Source organism: Dipodomys merriami, unplaced genomic scaffold (assembly GCF_024711535.1).
Source record: "Dipodomys merriami isolate MVZ:Mamm:240054 unplaced genomic scaffold, mDipMer1.0.p SCAF_27, whole genome shotgun sequence".
In the NCBI taxonomy this organism is placed as follows: Eukaryota; Metazoa; Chordata; class Mammalia; order Rodentia; family Heteromyidae; genus Dipodomys; species Dipodomys merriami.
Genome location: NW_027204159.1, coordinates 17,092,539 through 17,106,282, shown reverse-complemented (window position 1 = coordinate 17,106,282; position 13,744 = coordinate 17,092,539). Strand labels below are relative to the sequence as shown.

General features: G+C 49.0%; 1 protein-coding gene across 2 annotated transcripts in view; it reads left to right on the top strand.

The window, feature by feature from the left end:
• Pdgfrb (platelet derived growth factor receptor beta) overlaps positions 1–13,744 on the top strand; it is a 46,556-nt gene that overhangs the window by 18,176 nt on the left and 14,636 nt on the right. For both annotated transcript variants that reach the window (XM_070036393.1, XM_070036392.1), the window contains exons 2-10: positions 36–81; positions 1,109–1,432; positions 3,031–3,297; positions 4,687–4,814; positions 4,933–5,107; positions 5,646–5,835; positions 6,405–6,520; positions 8,745–8,868; positions 9,370–9,581. In XM_070036393.1, the coding sequence (XP_069892494.1) occupies positions 42–81; positions 1,109–1,432; positions 3,031–3,297; positions 4,687–4,814; positions 4,933–5,107; positions 5,646–5,835; positions 6,405–6,520; positions 8,745–8,868; positions 9,370–9,581 (1,576 nt within the window). In that variant the 5' untranslated portion in view covers positions 36–41. The remainder of the gene's footprint in view (positions 1–35; positions 82–1,108; positions 1,433–3,030; positions 3,298–4,686; positions 4,815–4,932; positions 5,108–5,645; positions 5,836–6,404; positions 6,521–8,744; positions 8,869–9,369; positions 9,582–13,744) is intronic.

Genomic DNA, 13,744 nt, shown 5'->3' with positions numbered 1-13,744 from the left:
CTACCCTGGGCCCTGACTCTTGTTTAACTCTGCAGGACACCATGCAGCTTCCAGGTGTGATGCCAGCTTGGCTCCTCAAAGGTAAGTAGACTGGAGATGGGGTTAGGGCCCTGGGAAGCCACAGAGCGGAGCAAGCAGAGCTGGTGCATGCTAAAACCAGGCCTGGAAAGGCCAGAAGCATCGCTATGCTCTGGGACTTCAATGTCTTTTTTCTTTTCTTTTTGCCAGGAGAGAGGGGGTGCCTCTGTGGAGGCCTCCTTCAACTGCCCACTTACTCACTTAGAAGCCATCAATAGACCCTTCCTTGTCCAGAGCCATCCAGAACCATCCGGGCAAATCCCTGCTTAGCCTTTCGTATCCCACTGCACCCTGTAACAGTCACCACTGGCTTCCTATCTCTCCTTGGTTGGACTGGTTGCATGCATGTTCTCTAGGACAGGAAGGATGCTTGAGCTAGCAATGGCATGCCATGCCCTTCCCTTCAGGCTGGTGCCAGAAGCCTGGCTTACTGCTTGCCCACCTGTCCTGATTTTCATCACCAGGGACCATGAGGGCATGCATGACAAAACCCTACTCCAGAGGATGTTATAGGGAGAGACTTCTCTCTCTCTCTCTCTCTCTCTCTCTGGTTAACCTCCAGCTCCCAGGCCCCTCAGCATCTCTCCTGCCCCAATCTGTCTAAGTTACCTTAGCACCTCTCTCTCACTCCCTTCCCAAGCTCAGCCATCTCTTGGTTTCACAGGAACCCGGGCAGCTGGGAGCAGCAGCAGGGAAGAGGCTAGAGAGTGACCTGGGAAATAATGCAGGAACTGGTGGTTGGAGAATTGCTTCCCGAGGATTTCCTGACCCCTTCTCCTGCTGACTGCTTGAACACTACATTGCTGAGGGACTCAAGCTAGGGTCTGGAGGGATGGAGACAGAGCCTCCAGACTCCTGGGGGGCAGTGGGCAATCAAGCTTAGAACCACAGGCAGAGGGTTCTATTCAGGGCTGGATAGAGAGGTTTGTTTTTTCCATGAATTGGGGTTTATGTATGCACGCCTCTGAAACAGCTAGATTGCGGTGGTAAGGCCCCTGTGCCCTGACATTTGCCACCTCCTATCCCCAAGGCCAGTTGCTGTTGCTGCCCATACTCTTGCTGCTGGGACCACAGACCTCCCAGGGCCTGGTCATCACGCCCCCAGGCCCAGAGCTTGTCATCAATGCCTCCAGCACCTTTGTTCTGGTCTGCTCGGGTTCAGCTCCAGTGGTGTGGGAACGGATGGCCAAGGTGCCCCAGCAGCAACTCTCCAAGATGCAGAACGGTGTCTTCTCTAGCACACTGACACTGACCAACGTCACGGGGCTAGACACAGGAGAATACTTTTGTACCTACAATAGCTCCTTTGGGCTGGAGTCTGGTGATCGAAAACGGCTCTACATTTTTGTACCAGGTAAGACTCCCTGGTCTGCATGCCTACTCCCTTACCCTCTCTCCTCCGAAGATGTCAGAGGGTCCTCAGGAGTACTTCAGTGACTCCATGGCACCATCGTAGGAACTCAGACAAGGCCCTGAATCCAGCTGGCTCAGCACAGATGGATGTGCCTTCTCATCACCTGGATGTCTGTCTGCATCTTGCCAGCCAATCCCATTCTTGCCTCCCAAGAAATCCATGCCCTCAGCTGGTTTACTCCACTCTCTCTTTGTCCCTATGACTCAAAATGGCATGTGGGATGTAAAAAGTAAAATAAAATAAAATAATAAGATGGATTCATCTAAGAGTGTTAGAGCTGGAAGAGGCCTCTGGGGGCATCTATCCTAGTCCATGTTTGCTGCTATAATACAATTCCTCCTGAGACTGCGTCATTTATAGTGAAGGGAAATGTACTGGGTTATCATTCTGGAGGCCAGGAAGTTCAAGATAAAAGGCTGGCACCCGGGCTGGGAAGGTGGCTCAGTGGTAGAGCGCTTGCCTTGCATTTATGAGGCCCTGGGTTTGATTCCCCAGCACCACATAAGCAAAAAGAAGAAAAGCCGAAAGTGGCGCTGTGGCTCAAGTGGTAGAGCGCTAGCCTTGAGCTGAAGAGCTGAGGGACAGCGCCCAGGCCCAGAGTTCAGGCCCCACAACCGGACCCCCCCCTCAAAAAAAAAGACTGGCACCTAGAAAGGGCCTCCTTCTTGTTGGAACATCCCATGGGAAAAAAAGCAGAAGGGAAAGAGGGGGTGCTAAAGGCACTTGTTCCCCAATTTTGTTACATACTTAGTCTAGATTTTAATTAATTAACTAGCGCTGGTACTGGAGCTTGATCTTAGAGCCTGAGCACTGAGCCTTAGCTTTTTTGCTCAAGGCTGGAACTCTTGAGACAACTCCATTTCTGGGTTTTTGCTGGTTCATTATAAATAAGATACTCAGGGACTTTCCTGTCAAGTCTGACTTCAAATTATAACTCAAATCTCAGCCTCCTGAGTAGCTAGGATTACAGACAGGAGTCACCAGTCAGATCATTGTTTTCTTTTTTTTCCTTTTTTTTTTTGGGGGGGGGAGGTCCGGTCATAGGGCCTGAACTCTGGGCCTGGGCGATGTCCCTCAGCTCTTCAGCTCAAGGCTAGCGCTCTACCACTTGAGCCACAGCGCCACTTCTGGCTTTTTTCTTTTTGCTTATGTGGTGCTGAGGAATCGAACCCAGGGCCTCATGCATGCAAGGCAAGCGATCTACCACTGAGCCACCTTCCCAGCCCCAGATCATTGTTTTCTTAAGTGAAATTTTTCTCCTTGTTCAGAGATATGATTGTGTAGAAAACAAACTGAAAGAACTTGCTCCTTTTAGAATGGCACCAGTGTCCTCCATGGAGCCCTGGTGGGTGAATTGTCTCATGAAGACCCCACCTCCTGACACTGTTACAACGCAATGAATGGGGCCATAACAGCATCCCTATTCTGTATAGGAGAGACTGAGGTCCAGACAGGGAAAGAAACTTGCTCAAAGACACATGGCAATTCACAGAATAGGAAGAAATCATTTCCTTCTTTCTTGGCTCTACTTCTGGCAGATCCCGCCATGGTCTTCCTTCCTCAGAACTCCGATGACCTATTCATCTTTCTCATGGAAGTCGCTGAGACTACAATTCCCTGCCGAGTGACAGACCCTCAGCTGGAGGTGACACTGCATGAGAAGAAAGTGGACACCCCCCTGCCTATCCCTTATGACCATCAGCGAGGCTTCTCTGGTATCTTTGAAGACAAGACTTACATCTGTAAAGCCACTGTCGAGGACAGGGAAGTGGAGTCTGATGCCTACTACATCTACAGCCTACAGGGTAAGCCCCCTTTTCTGGCTCAACATTGAGTCCTTCAGGGGGAGGCATAGCGTTTTGCAACTTACAAAGTATACAGTTCCAGTTAGATGTTACTCAGGAGGCTGAGATCAGAGAACTGAGGTTCAAAGTCAGCCTGGGCAAAAAAATGAAAGTAGGGGTATGGATCAAGTGGTAGAGCTCCAGCATTAGGCAAAAAAGCCAAGTGAGAACATGAGGCACGTGCGCTCGTGCACATATGTATACAACTCCATTTTACATCAGTTCTCACTGCAGACTTGGAGTTAGCATTTCCTCCATTTCACAGATGAGAAAACTGAGGTTCAGAGAGATGAATGGAGTTTGCTCACACTATTAAAACCCATTAGTGGCAAAACTGGTCTACAAAATGTGGTGGGCAGAAAAATATGCTTTGGAGGTGGTTGAATCTGAATGCCAGCTCAGCCATTTTCCATGATTTTCAAAAGATGTGTACAAGGTACATGATCCTTTAAGCCTGCTTTTGCCACAACAAAACAATGGCAGTGAGCTGGACACCTGTGGCTCATGCCTATAATCCTAGCTACTCAGAAGGCTGAGATCTGAGGATCATAGTTCCAAGCCATCCTGGGCAGGAAAGTCTGTGAGACTCTTTTCTCTATTTAACCACAAAAAGCCAGAAGTGACCCAGGCACTGGTGGCTTATGCCTGTAATCCTAGTTATTCAGGAGGTTGAGATCTGAGGATCATGGTTCAAAGCTAGCCCAAGTAGGAAAGTCCATGAGACTCTTATCTCCAATTAATCACCAGAAGACCGGGAAGGGGCTGTGGCTTAAAGGTAAAGTGCTTGCCTTGATCTGAAGAGTCCAGGGACAGCACCCAGTCCCAGAGTTCAAGCCCCATGACCAACCAAAAGAAAAAAAAGAAGCCAGAATTGGAGCTGTGGCTTAAGTGGTAGAGTGCTAGCCTTGAGCAAAAAGCTGAGACAGCATCCAGGCTCTGAGTTCAAGTTCTGAGACTGGCAAAAAAGAAAGAACAAACAAACAAACAAGGGCAATGATGACTGCTTACCTCCAGGGATTAGAGTGAAGATTAAATAAAAAAATTGACAGTTATCTAACACATGGTAAGTGCTCAGTAAACTCCCATGCTAGACCCCAGAGGATACTTAGCTTTCCAGACTCTTACCCTTCTAGAATGTCAGCTCCATGATAGAGATTTTGTCTCTCCTATTCACGGCTCTAGCCCAGTGCCTGGAATAGTGCTTGGCATATAGTAGGTATTCCATAAATATTATTGAATGAGTGACTCCTCCATACCAGTCATCTCTTCCCATTCTTGGCCTCTACCTCTCTCCCAAGTCCAAGTGCTGGAGGTAACCTCTCCAGCTCTCAACCCATGCCTTTCCTACAGTGTCATCCATCAATGTCTCCGTGAGCGCCGTGCAGACTGTGGTGCGCCAGGGGGAGAACATCACCATCTTGTGCATTGTGACTGGGACCGAGGTGGTCAACTTTGAATGGACATACCCTCGCTTGGAGGTAAAGCTGGGCCAGGGGTTTGGAGGAGGGGCCAGGCAGGGGTGGATATCTCAGCAGGAACACCGAGCTCTCACAGACGCCTCCTGATGTGGGGACCCTTCCTGCCTTGTCCCTGCAGAGTGGACGGAAGATAGAGCCAGTGACAGACTTCCTCCTTGACATGCCCTCCCACATTCGCTCCATCTTGCACGTCCTCAGTGCTGAACTGGGGGACTCCGGGGTCTACAGCTGCAATGTGTCAGACACTGTGACTGAGCATGGGGACGAGAAGGCCGTCAATATCACTGTGCTCGGTGGGTGTGATGGACGCGGCCCCCAGCTTCTGACGCGGTCCTGGGGTACAGCCAACCACTTTGTAGAGCAGTCCTAGACTGCAATAGCCAAAACTCCACTTCCAGGATATGGCTTGAATGCCAACCCAGACTTTCCACTCAGCCAGAACTTTAGCCTCAACCTGAGATCTGATCACAACCCCCATGGCAGGCCCAAGCAGCAGATTCCCAAATCCAACCACAGAGTTGGCTTGAGGCACCAGTGTACCTCAGCTATAAACCAAGCCCTAGTCACAACCTCAAAACCGCTCTAACACCAATACTAGAGCCAAATTGGGCCCCCGGATCCAGTCCTAGCTCCATCACTAGAAGGTTCCCCCAAACCTGAAGCCCCACATCAAAAAGAAGCCTTGCTTCTGGAAGCCCCGCCCCCGGAGCCCCGCCCCTGGAAGGCACTCCCCATTGGTGGCGGATCATAACCCCGCCCCCGAAGGCACTCCCCATTGGTGGCGTATCAGCCCCGCCCCCATGGCCCTCCCCTGACCCCCCTACCTTGCAGAGGTCGGCTACGTGCGGCTGCAGGAGGTGAACCCAGTAGAAGTTGCTGAGCTGCACCAGAGCCGAACACTGCAAGTGATGTTCGAAGCCTATCCACCACCTTCTGTCTTGTGGTTTAAGGACAACCGCACCCTAGGCGACTCTAGCGCCGGCGAGATCATCCTGTCCACTCGCAATGTGTCGGAGACCTGGTGAGCAGGGCCTTCAGCCACCTGACAAACCTATGTCCACTATTCCCGAGGGCCCACAATTAACCAGACATCGTGGCAGGTGATGGAACGCTTCAGGTAGAAGAGCAAAACGTTCCATTCCTCTGATAGTTTCCGATCTACTGGAGGACACCAGTACTGGCTAGTTGATCATGAAGATATTTATGACAACTGGGTCCAGCAGATGGCAGGCAGCCTAGGTAAAGGCTGGGGACCAGAAGGGCTATTTGCTGTCATCTCTGTTGTCCCTGAGGCTAGAGACTTGCATATTAACTGAAACTGTGGGGTTAGGTAAGACAAAGCAAGTCTGGCCCCTCAGAAGGGATGAGGTGGAGGGAGGAAAATTGTACACACCCCCTCCAATTTTGCACAAGCTTTTCTCTTGGCTCCGTGGAACTGCCAGTGGGTGAGATTCAGGAGATTGGATTTGAGTGTTGGCTCTGCCGCTGCCTTGGAGACTTGGTCAAGCCCCTTCTCCCTGGGCCTCTGTACTGGGATGTGGGTGGGGAGGGCTGTAAGAGTTCCTCCAGCTCTGACTGCCTCCTCCCTAGGTATGTGTCAGAACTGACACTTGTGAGGGTGAAGGTGGCAGAGGCTGGCTATTACACCATGCTGGTCTTCCATGAAGATGCTGAAGCCCAGCTCTCCTTCAGGCTGCAGGTCAATGGTGAGGATCACCTACCGCCTCCTTTCCCTATCCATTTCCTCTCCCTATATTACCCACCTACCCACTATCTGTTACCTGCTATCTACTAGAAAGGAAGTCTAGAACTAAGGAGGCTGACTCTTCCTCCTCCTTTTCTTCTTCTTCTTCTTCTTCTTCTTCTTCTTCTTCTTCTTCTTCTTCTTCTTCTTCTTCTCCTTCTCCTTCTCCTTCTCCTTCTCCTTCTCCTTCTCCTTCTCCTTCTCCTTCTCCTTCTTCTTCTTCTTCTTCTTCTTCTTCTTCTTCTTCTTCTTCCTCCTCCTCCTCCTCTTCCTCCTCCTCCTTTTCCTCCTCATTCTCCTTCTTCTTTTGTTGGTTGTAGGGCTTGAACTCAGGGCCTGGGCACTGTCCCTGAGCTCTTTTGCTCAAGGCTAATGTTGTACTACTTTGAGTCACAGTACCACTTCCAGATTTCTGGTGGTTCATTGGAGATGAGTCTCATGGACTTTCCTGCCCAGGCTGGCTTTGAACAGTGATCCTCAGATCACTGAATAACTAGGATTAAGGCATGACCCACCAGTGCTTTGCTTAAGGAAGCTGACTTCTAGACCACTGTCTCCTCTTTGGACTTTAGTTTCCCCAGTTGCAAAAGGATGTAATTAGGCTACCCTGGTGTTTCCAAAAACTGTGGACCAATGCCACAATTAGTTTCTTCTTACAAAGCACTCATACTATGTGGATATTTATTGAGCAACTACAATACGACAGCTTGTTTAGTTCTCAAGGTCCTGCTGTTAAGCAGTTTGTATCTTTATAGGGAAACACAAACATTAATAGGCAGGAGTGAGATCCCCGGAAAATGACATAGGTCAGAGCTAGGTGCTGGTGGCTCATGCCTATCATCCTAGCTACTCAGGAGGCTGAGATCTGTGGATTGGGTTGCAGAGCCAGCCTGGACAGGAAGATCTGCAAGACTCTTATCTCTAATTAATTACCAAAAAGCCAGAAGTGAAGCTATGGCTCAAGTGGGAGAGCGGCAGCCTTGAATTGAAAAGGTAAGGGATAGTGCCCAGGCCTTGAGTTCAAGCCCCAGTACTTTCTCTCTCTCTCTCTCTCTCTCTCTCTCTCTCTCTCTCTCTCTCTCTCTCTCTCTCTGTCTCTCTCTGTCTCTCTCTCTCTCTTCTCTCTCTCTCACACACACACATACACACATATGTACACACATGCATATGCTCGTGTGCATGACATACATTAGAAAGTAATAAGCTCTATGGGACAGGAAAGGCAGGGAGGAAGACTGGACACAAACATTGTTAAAGTTGCACTTTTAAACAGGATGATCAGAGTTGGCTTCATCCATGAAGAATACTTAAAGAAGAGAGTACCCAAGGCAGTACAAATGCCAGAGCTCTAGCAGAAAGTCTTTGGGGGCTAGAGGTATGGCTGTCATGGTAGAGCACCTGATTAGCAAGCTCAGGCTGTGGGTTCAAACTCTAGTTTATAAGGAAGAGAAGAAGGACAGGAGGGAGAAAAGAAGGGAGGGAAGGGGGGCAGGAAAGGGAGAAAGTCACAAGCTCTCAGTTAGGTCTGCATTGTCAGAACAGAGGGAGGGGGAGAGTGGTGGGGTATGATCTCAGAAGAGAGGTAGGTAACCTGGGGGTAGGCAGGACAGAGGGTGGGGGAGGGAGGTGGGTGACATCAGAGGAGAGGTAGGTAACCTGGGGGTGACAGGCAGATATGTAGGGCCTGGCTTCTACTGTTATTGAGATGAAGAACCATCTCCGGGACTTGAGCATATGAATGACACGAGGATGACTTGATGTTTTGTCAATTAGCTTTCTAAAAATAAGTTTATTTTTGAAAGACAAAATGTAACCTCTCCACTGTAGATGGAAAATCAGCATCACATGTCATAAACATAAAGCAAGCACTAAAATAAACTCAGAGAAAACAAAACAGTGCTATTCAATTCTAGCTTCAGGAGCCAGGCTGGCCAGGGCTCTGGTTTCTCTTTGTTGAAAGGGAAGATTTTGCAAGTCCCATAGAGGTGTTAGGGACAGACTGGCACCCTACTGAGGTCTTCTCTTTGAAGTACCCTAGAAGAATCTATCACTTTCACACAGTGTTCACCTGCAGTCTGCAGCCCCCTCCCTAAGGGGTGTCTCTGAGCCAGATCCTCCCGGGGCTGACTGTCCTGGCCTGTGCACCTCCGACCCTTTGCCTTCCCTCCTCCCCCCAATCCGTGCAGTCCCCGTCCGTATGCTGGAGCTGAGCGAGAGCCACCCTGCCAATGGGGAGCAAAGAGTTCGCTGCCGTGGCCGTGGTATGCCCCAGCCAAATGTCACCTGGTCCATCTGCAGAGACTTTAAAAGGTGAGCAGGCTCTGGGTTTCAGGCTCCCAGGCACCCACAGCTGGCTAAAGGACCCAGTGAAGTTTATTTAAGCTCCAGGTTAGAAAACCATCACCTGAACTGTCCCTTGTCCTTACCTTGATCCCTGGGCCATTCCTTTGGGCGTTGTCTGTGCCCCACAGAGGCCTTACCCACCTAGAATATCCCTGGCCAGTGCTTGTCCTAGTGTGCTGGATAGAGTAGGGCTGAATTCATTTTATTCTACATGGGACATACTACGTGAGCTTGGGGGTCAAAATGAGAGGAAGGGATGTTGCAATTCAGTTTTTGGTGGTGGAACAAGAGTGTCCTCTGCTGGTCATATTGGAGAACAGAGGAGGAACTGGAACAGGACCAGACAGCTGGAGGTGGCAGGAACTCGTCATGTCCTACTTGCGCCATGTTGCTGCCTGCTCTTGATCTCAGTTTCCCCATCTGCAGACAGAAGAATCAGTAGGACATTTTCCCTGTCTCCCCTCACAGGTGCCCACGTGAGCTGCCACCCACTCCTCTGGGGAACAGTTCCGAGGGGGAGAGCCAGCTGGAGACTAATGTGACTTACTTGGTGGAGGAGCAGGAATATGAGGTAGTGAGCACACTGCGCCTGCGCCATGTGGATCAGCCCCTGTCTGTGCGCTGTACACTGCAAAATCTGCTGGGCCAGGACATGCAGGAGGTCACCGTGGTGCCGCACTGTGAGTCTCCCTGATGACTTCTCAGACCCTTCTTTGATCCTGCCATGTTTGGGGACTGATTCCTGGTGTCCACAGAGGGTTAAGTCAGGATATGTATAGATGCAGGCTTTGTGAAACCCTCCAGAGTATGACTGCATGTCTCTACATAATATGGGTACATGGTACAAGCTCCAGTCTGTAAATCACAGGTGTGAGAAGCAGTATCTGCTTCTGTGTAGCGAATGTAAATGGTATGTGTGTTGTATGCCATGTGCCCTGCCCATGAGCAGGCCTGGTCTTAAGCGTGGATGGCTGAAGATATTAATCTCCAGATACACGAGTAAAGCTCGAGTATATATGCCAGGCACTGTGGCTCATACCTGTAATCCTAGCTACTCAGGAGTGTGAAATCTGAAGATTGTAGCCAGCCTGGGTAGGAAAGTTCATGAGACTCTTATCTCCAATGAACCACCCAAATCTGAAAGTGAAGTTGTGGCTCAAGTGCCAGGCTTGAGCGAAAAAGCTAAGAAACAGCATCCAGACCCTGATTCAAGATGCAATATTGGCACCAAAAAAAGCCAAAAACAAGAAAACCGTGTCTCATCTAGGTTTCCAACATGCACAGATATCCCTGAGTAACTGAGCGTGTGAGTGTTGTGCACAGTCTGAATGATAAAGAGGTTCTACACTAGCATTGACAAAGTCAGGAATAACCTGTCTGGGGGCGTCCCTCCCATGCACCTTTGCTTTTAAGGAACTGAGATGAGTGGATGCACACTCCTCTGTACTCCCATGAGCCCTCAACAGATGCAAGCTTCCTTCTCAGGACTGCAAGGAGGGGAGCAGGGGATAGTGCCCATGCAGGGGGGAGCCAGGCAGGGATTCCTGTGGAGCAGAGAAGTACGGGAAGGGGTTGGGGACAAGTTTCAAGAGACCACAGAGGTGGCCAGTGGAGGGAAAATGGATGTTTGTCCAGAGAGAGAAAGTATATAGCAAAGAAGCCAAGGCCTTGGGGCTTGGGAAGGCCCTCTGGGCTCACCCCAGTACCCTGGGGAATGCATTTTTTTAAACCTTCATTGCCCACCCCAGCTGGGCCCTGAAGTGGCACTGAAAACTGAGCAGCCTTCTCCAGGGTATGGGAGCTCAGTGTATATTTTTCTCAGCAGCCAGTCATTTAGTGTGCTGACCATTGTCAAGCATGAATTTATTGTTCAGACCTCGATGTGACAACCCAGTAACGGCATGTCCCTGGAGGAGAGCAGACACACAGCCTGGCCCTCAGGACACAGAGTCTCATGGGAGATCCGAGCCATGAACAAGATCCCGGAGAAGGACTAGACACTAGCCTGACACTACATCAGAAAGGCCAGCCTGTAAATCAGTCATCAGAAGCCTCTGTGGACTGTGGGGGTATGCTGACAGCTGGGGCTAGGAGCCCTGAACATAGTCTTCCGGGGCCACCAGGCCTTTCCAAGCCTTCTTTCTCCCACAGGGTTAACAAACTGCTGGACAAGGTTTGAAAGCACCAAGACCTAAGTCCAGCACTTTTCCACTACCAGTGGAAAACTTAGTTCTCTGTCTGCTCCCATTGAGTACTGATGTATTGAGTACATTATAGGGGCTCACTCCTAGGTTTGCATGCTTGCTGCCACTGGAGGCACAAACAGAAAGGCTGTGAGCCTTCTCGCAGCCAGCAGTGGCTTCCAGTGTACAAGGAAAGTGAGACTTGGGGTGAAAGCAGCACAGAAGTGAGCAATGACAGGTGATTGGCCTGCCCTCCATACGCCTGCAGCACTAACCTGTACACTAGGAACTACAAGACTCCAGCTAGTTGTCCTTTATTTGGAGCAATGCCGACGATCAGCCTGGTACCCAGAGGCTTTAGGCAAATGTTTGGCCACTTAGCTTCCCCCCAAGTTCAGTGGTGAAAACCACACCTCAACTTGTGACAACATAAGAAGACTTCAACTGGAAGATGATAGACGATTAAAACTTCCATCCAGTGACTTGGCCTGTGGATGCAAATCTCAATGCAGAAAGACGAGAAATATGAAAAAACAAGGCAACATGACATCTGAAAAAGACCTCACTATCATGAGGATTGTGAAGCAGGTGACATCTCAGACAAAGAACTCAAAAGAATAATGATAGAAATGGTCAGCAAAGTGAAAGATGACATGCATAAACACCTAAACTGTGGGTGCAATGAAAAGACAAGATACCCATTTGTTGTCTACAAGAAACGGACTTCACTGACAAAGAGAAACTGACTTAAAATTAAACGTTGGAAAAAGATATTCAAGAAAATGGATCCTAGCAGCAGGGATGAATAAGTATACTCATATCTGACTAAATAGGCTTTGAACAAAAACTTCCTTTGTCAGAAGAGATGAAGAAGGTCTATTGATAGGAAGAACAACCTGTAAGAAGTATATAAGAGAGAGAGAGAAACTAATAAAATTAGAGATGAAGCCAGTATGAGTGGTTCATGCCAGTCCTAGCAACTCAGGAGTCTGAGATGTGATGATTGAAGTTCGAAGCCAGCCCAGGCAGGAAAGGCCTTGAGCTTCTTACCTTCAATTACCCACCAGAAGACTGGAACAGAGTTATGGTTTAAGTGGTAGAGCACTAGCTGAGCAAACTGCTCGGGGACAGCACTCAGGCCCTAAGTTTAAGCCTCCTGACTCCCTCCCCCCAAAAGAACTAGAGATGAAAAAGAGGTTATCATGACAAATACCAGTACTTCAAAAACTTAAATTCTAGCCAGGTGTCAGTGGCTCATGCCTGTAATCCTAGCTATTCAAGAGGCTGGAATCATGGTTCAAAGCCAGATTGGTCAGGGAAGTCTGTGAGACTCATCTCTAATTAACCTGCAAAAAACTGGAAGTGGAACTGTGGGTCCAGTGCTAGAGCACCAGTCTTGAGTGAAAAAGCTAAGGGATAATGTCTGGCCCTGAGTTCAACACACACACACACACACACACACACACACACACACACACACACACAGACACGCACGCACATGCACACACACACACACAGACACACACACACCACCCAACAATACTCAACTTATAGTCTAACAAACTGGAAAATTCTAGAATAGGTGAACTTCTAGGGGGTATATAGCCTATCTAAATTGACTCATGAGGACATATCAAATACTTCAACAGATCTGTACTGAGCAATAGGAGTGAATCAATAATACAAAGGCTCCCAACAATACACTGGGCACTAATGGCTCATACCTGTTACTTGAGAGGCTAAATTTTGGGAGACTACAATTTGAGGCCAGCCTAAACAGAAAAAAGTTCACAAGACCTCTTTTCAATGAAGAGCTGAACATGGTGGTGCACACCTGGTATCCTTGCATCAGGAAGCCTAACTAAATGGATCACTCCCAGATGTTCACTAGGGAAGGAGGCAACCCTTTATCTCAGTAAGAACAAGCAAAAATCAGGGCTGGAGACATGGCTTGGAGGTAAATCATGGCTATGGGGATATAGCTCATGTTTGTTTAGCAAGTATGAGACCTGAGTTCCACTTCAGACCTGCCCTTCTTCCTGCTTTTCTGCAAAAAAGAAATCTTGCAACAAAGAAAAGAAATCTTCCAGGGCTAGTCATGGTGACACACAGCTGTGAACTCCCAGATACTCAAGAGGTGGGGATCAGGAAGATTATGGTTTGAGGCAAGCTGGGCAAAAAGTTATCACGACCCCTTTCTCAACAAACACTTGAATCACAGCTATATGGAAAGCACAAGTAGAAATAGCACAGTCCAGGACAGCCAGGACAAAAACAAAACAAAAACATAAATGAAGATACCCTTAAACCTTACCTGAGGGGGCCAGGAAGGTGGCTCAGTGGTAGAGTGCTTGCCTTGCATGCATGAGGCCCTGGGTTCGATTCCCCAGCACCACATAAGCAGAAAAAGCCGGAAGTGGCGCTGTGGCTCAAGTGGTAGAGTGCTAGCCTTGAGCTGAAGAGCTGAGGGACAGCGCCCAGGCCCAGAGTTCAGGCCCCACGACCGGACCCAAAAAAAAAAAAAACCCCAACAAAAAAACCTTACCTGAAAAATAACTAAAAGCAAAAAGGGTTGGGGGCATGGCTCAAGTGATAGAGTGCCTACTTGGCAAGTATAAGTTTAAACCCAAGGACCACCAGAGGAAGAGGAGGAAGAGGAG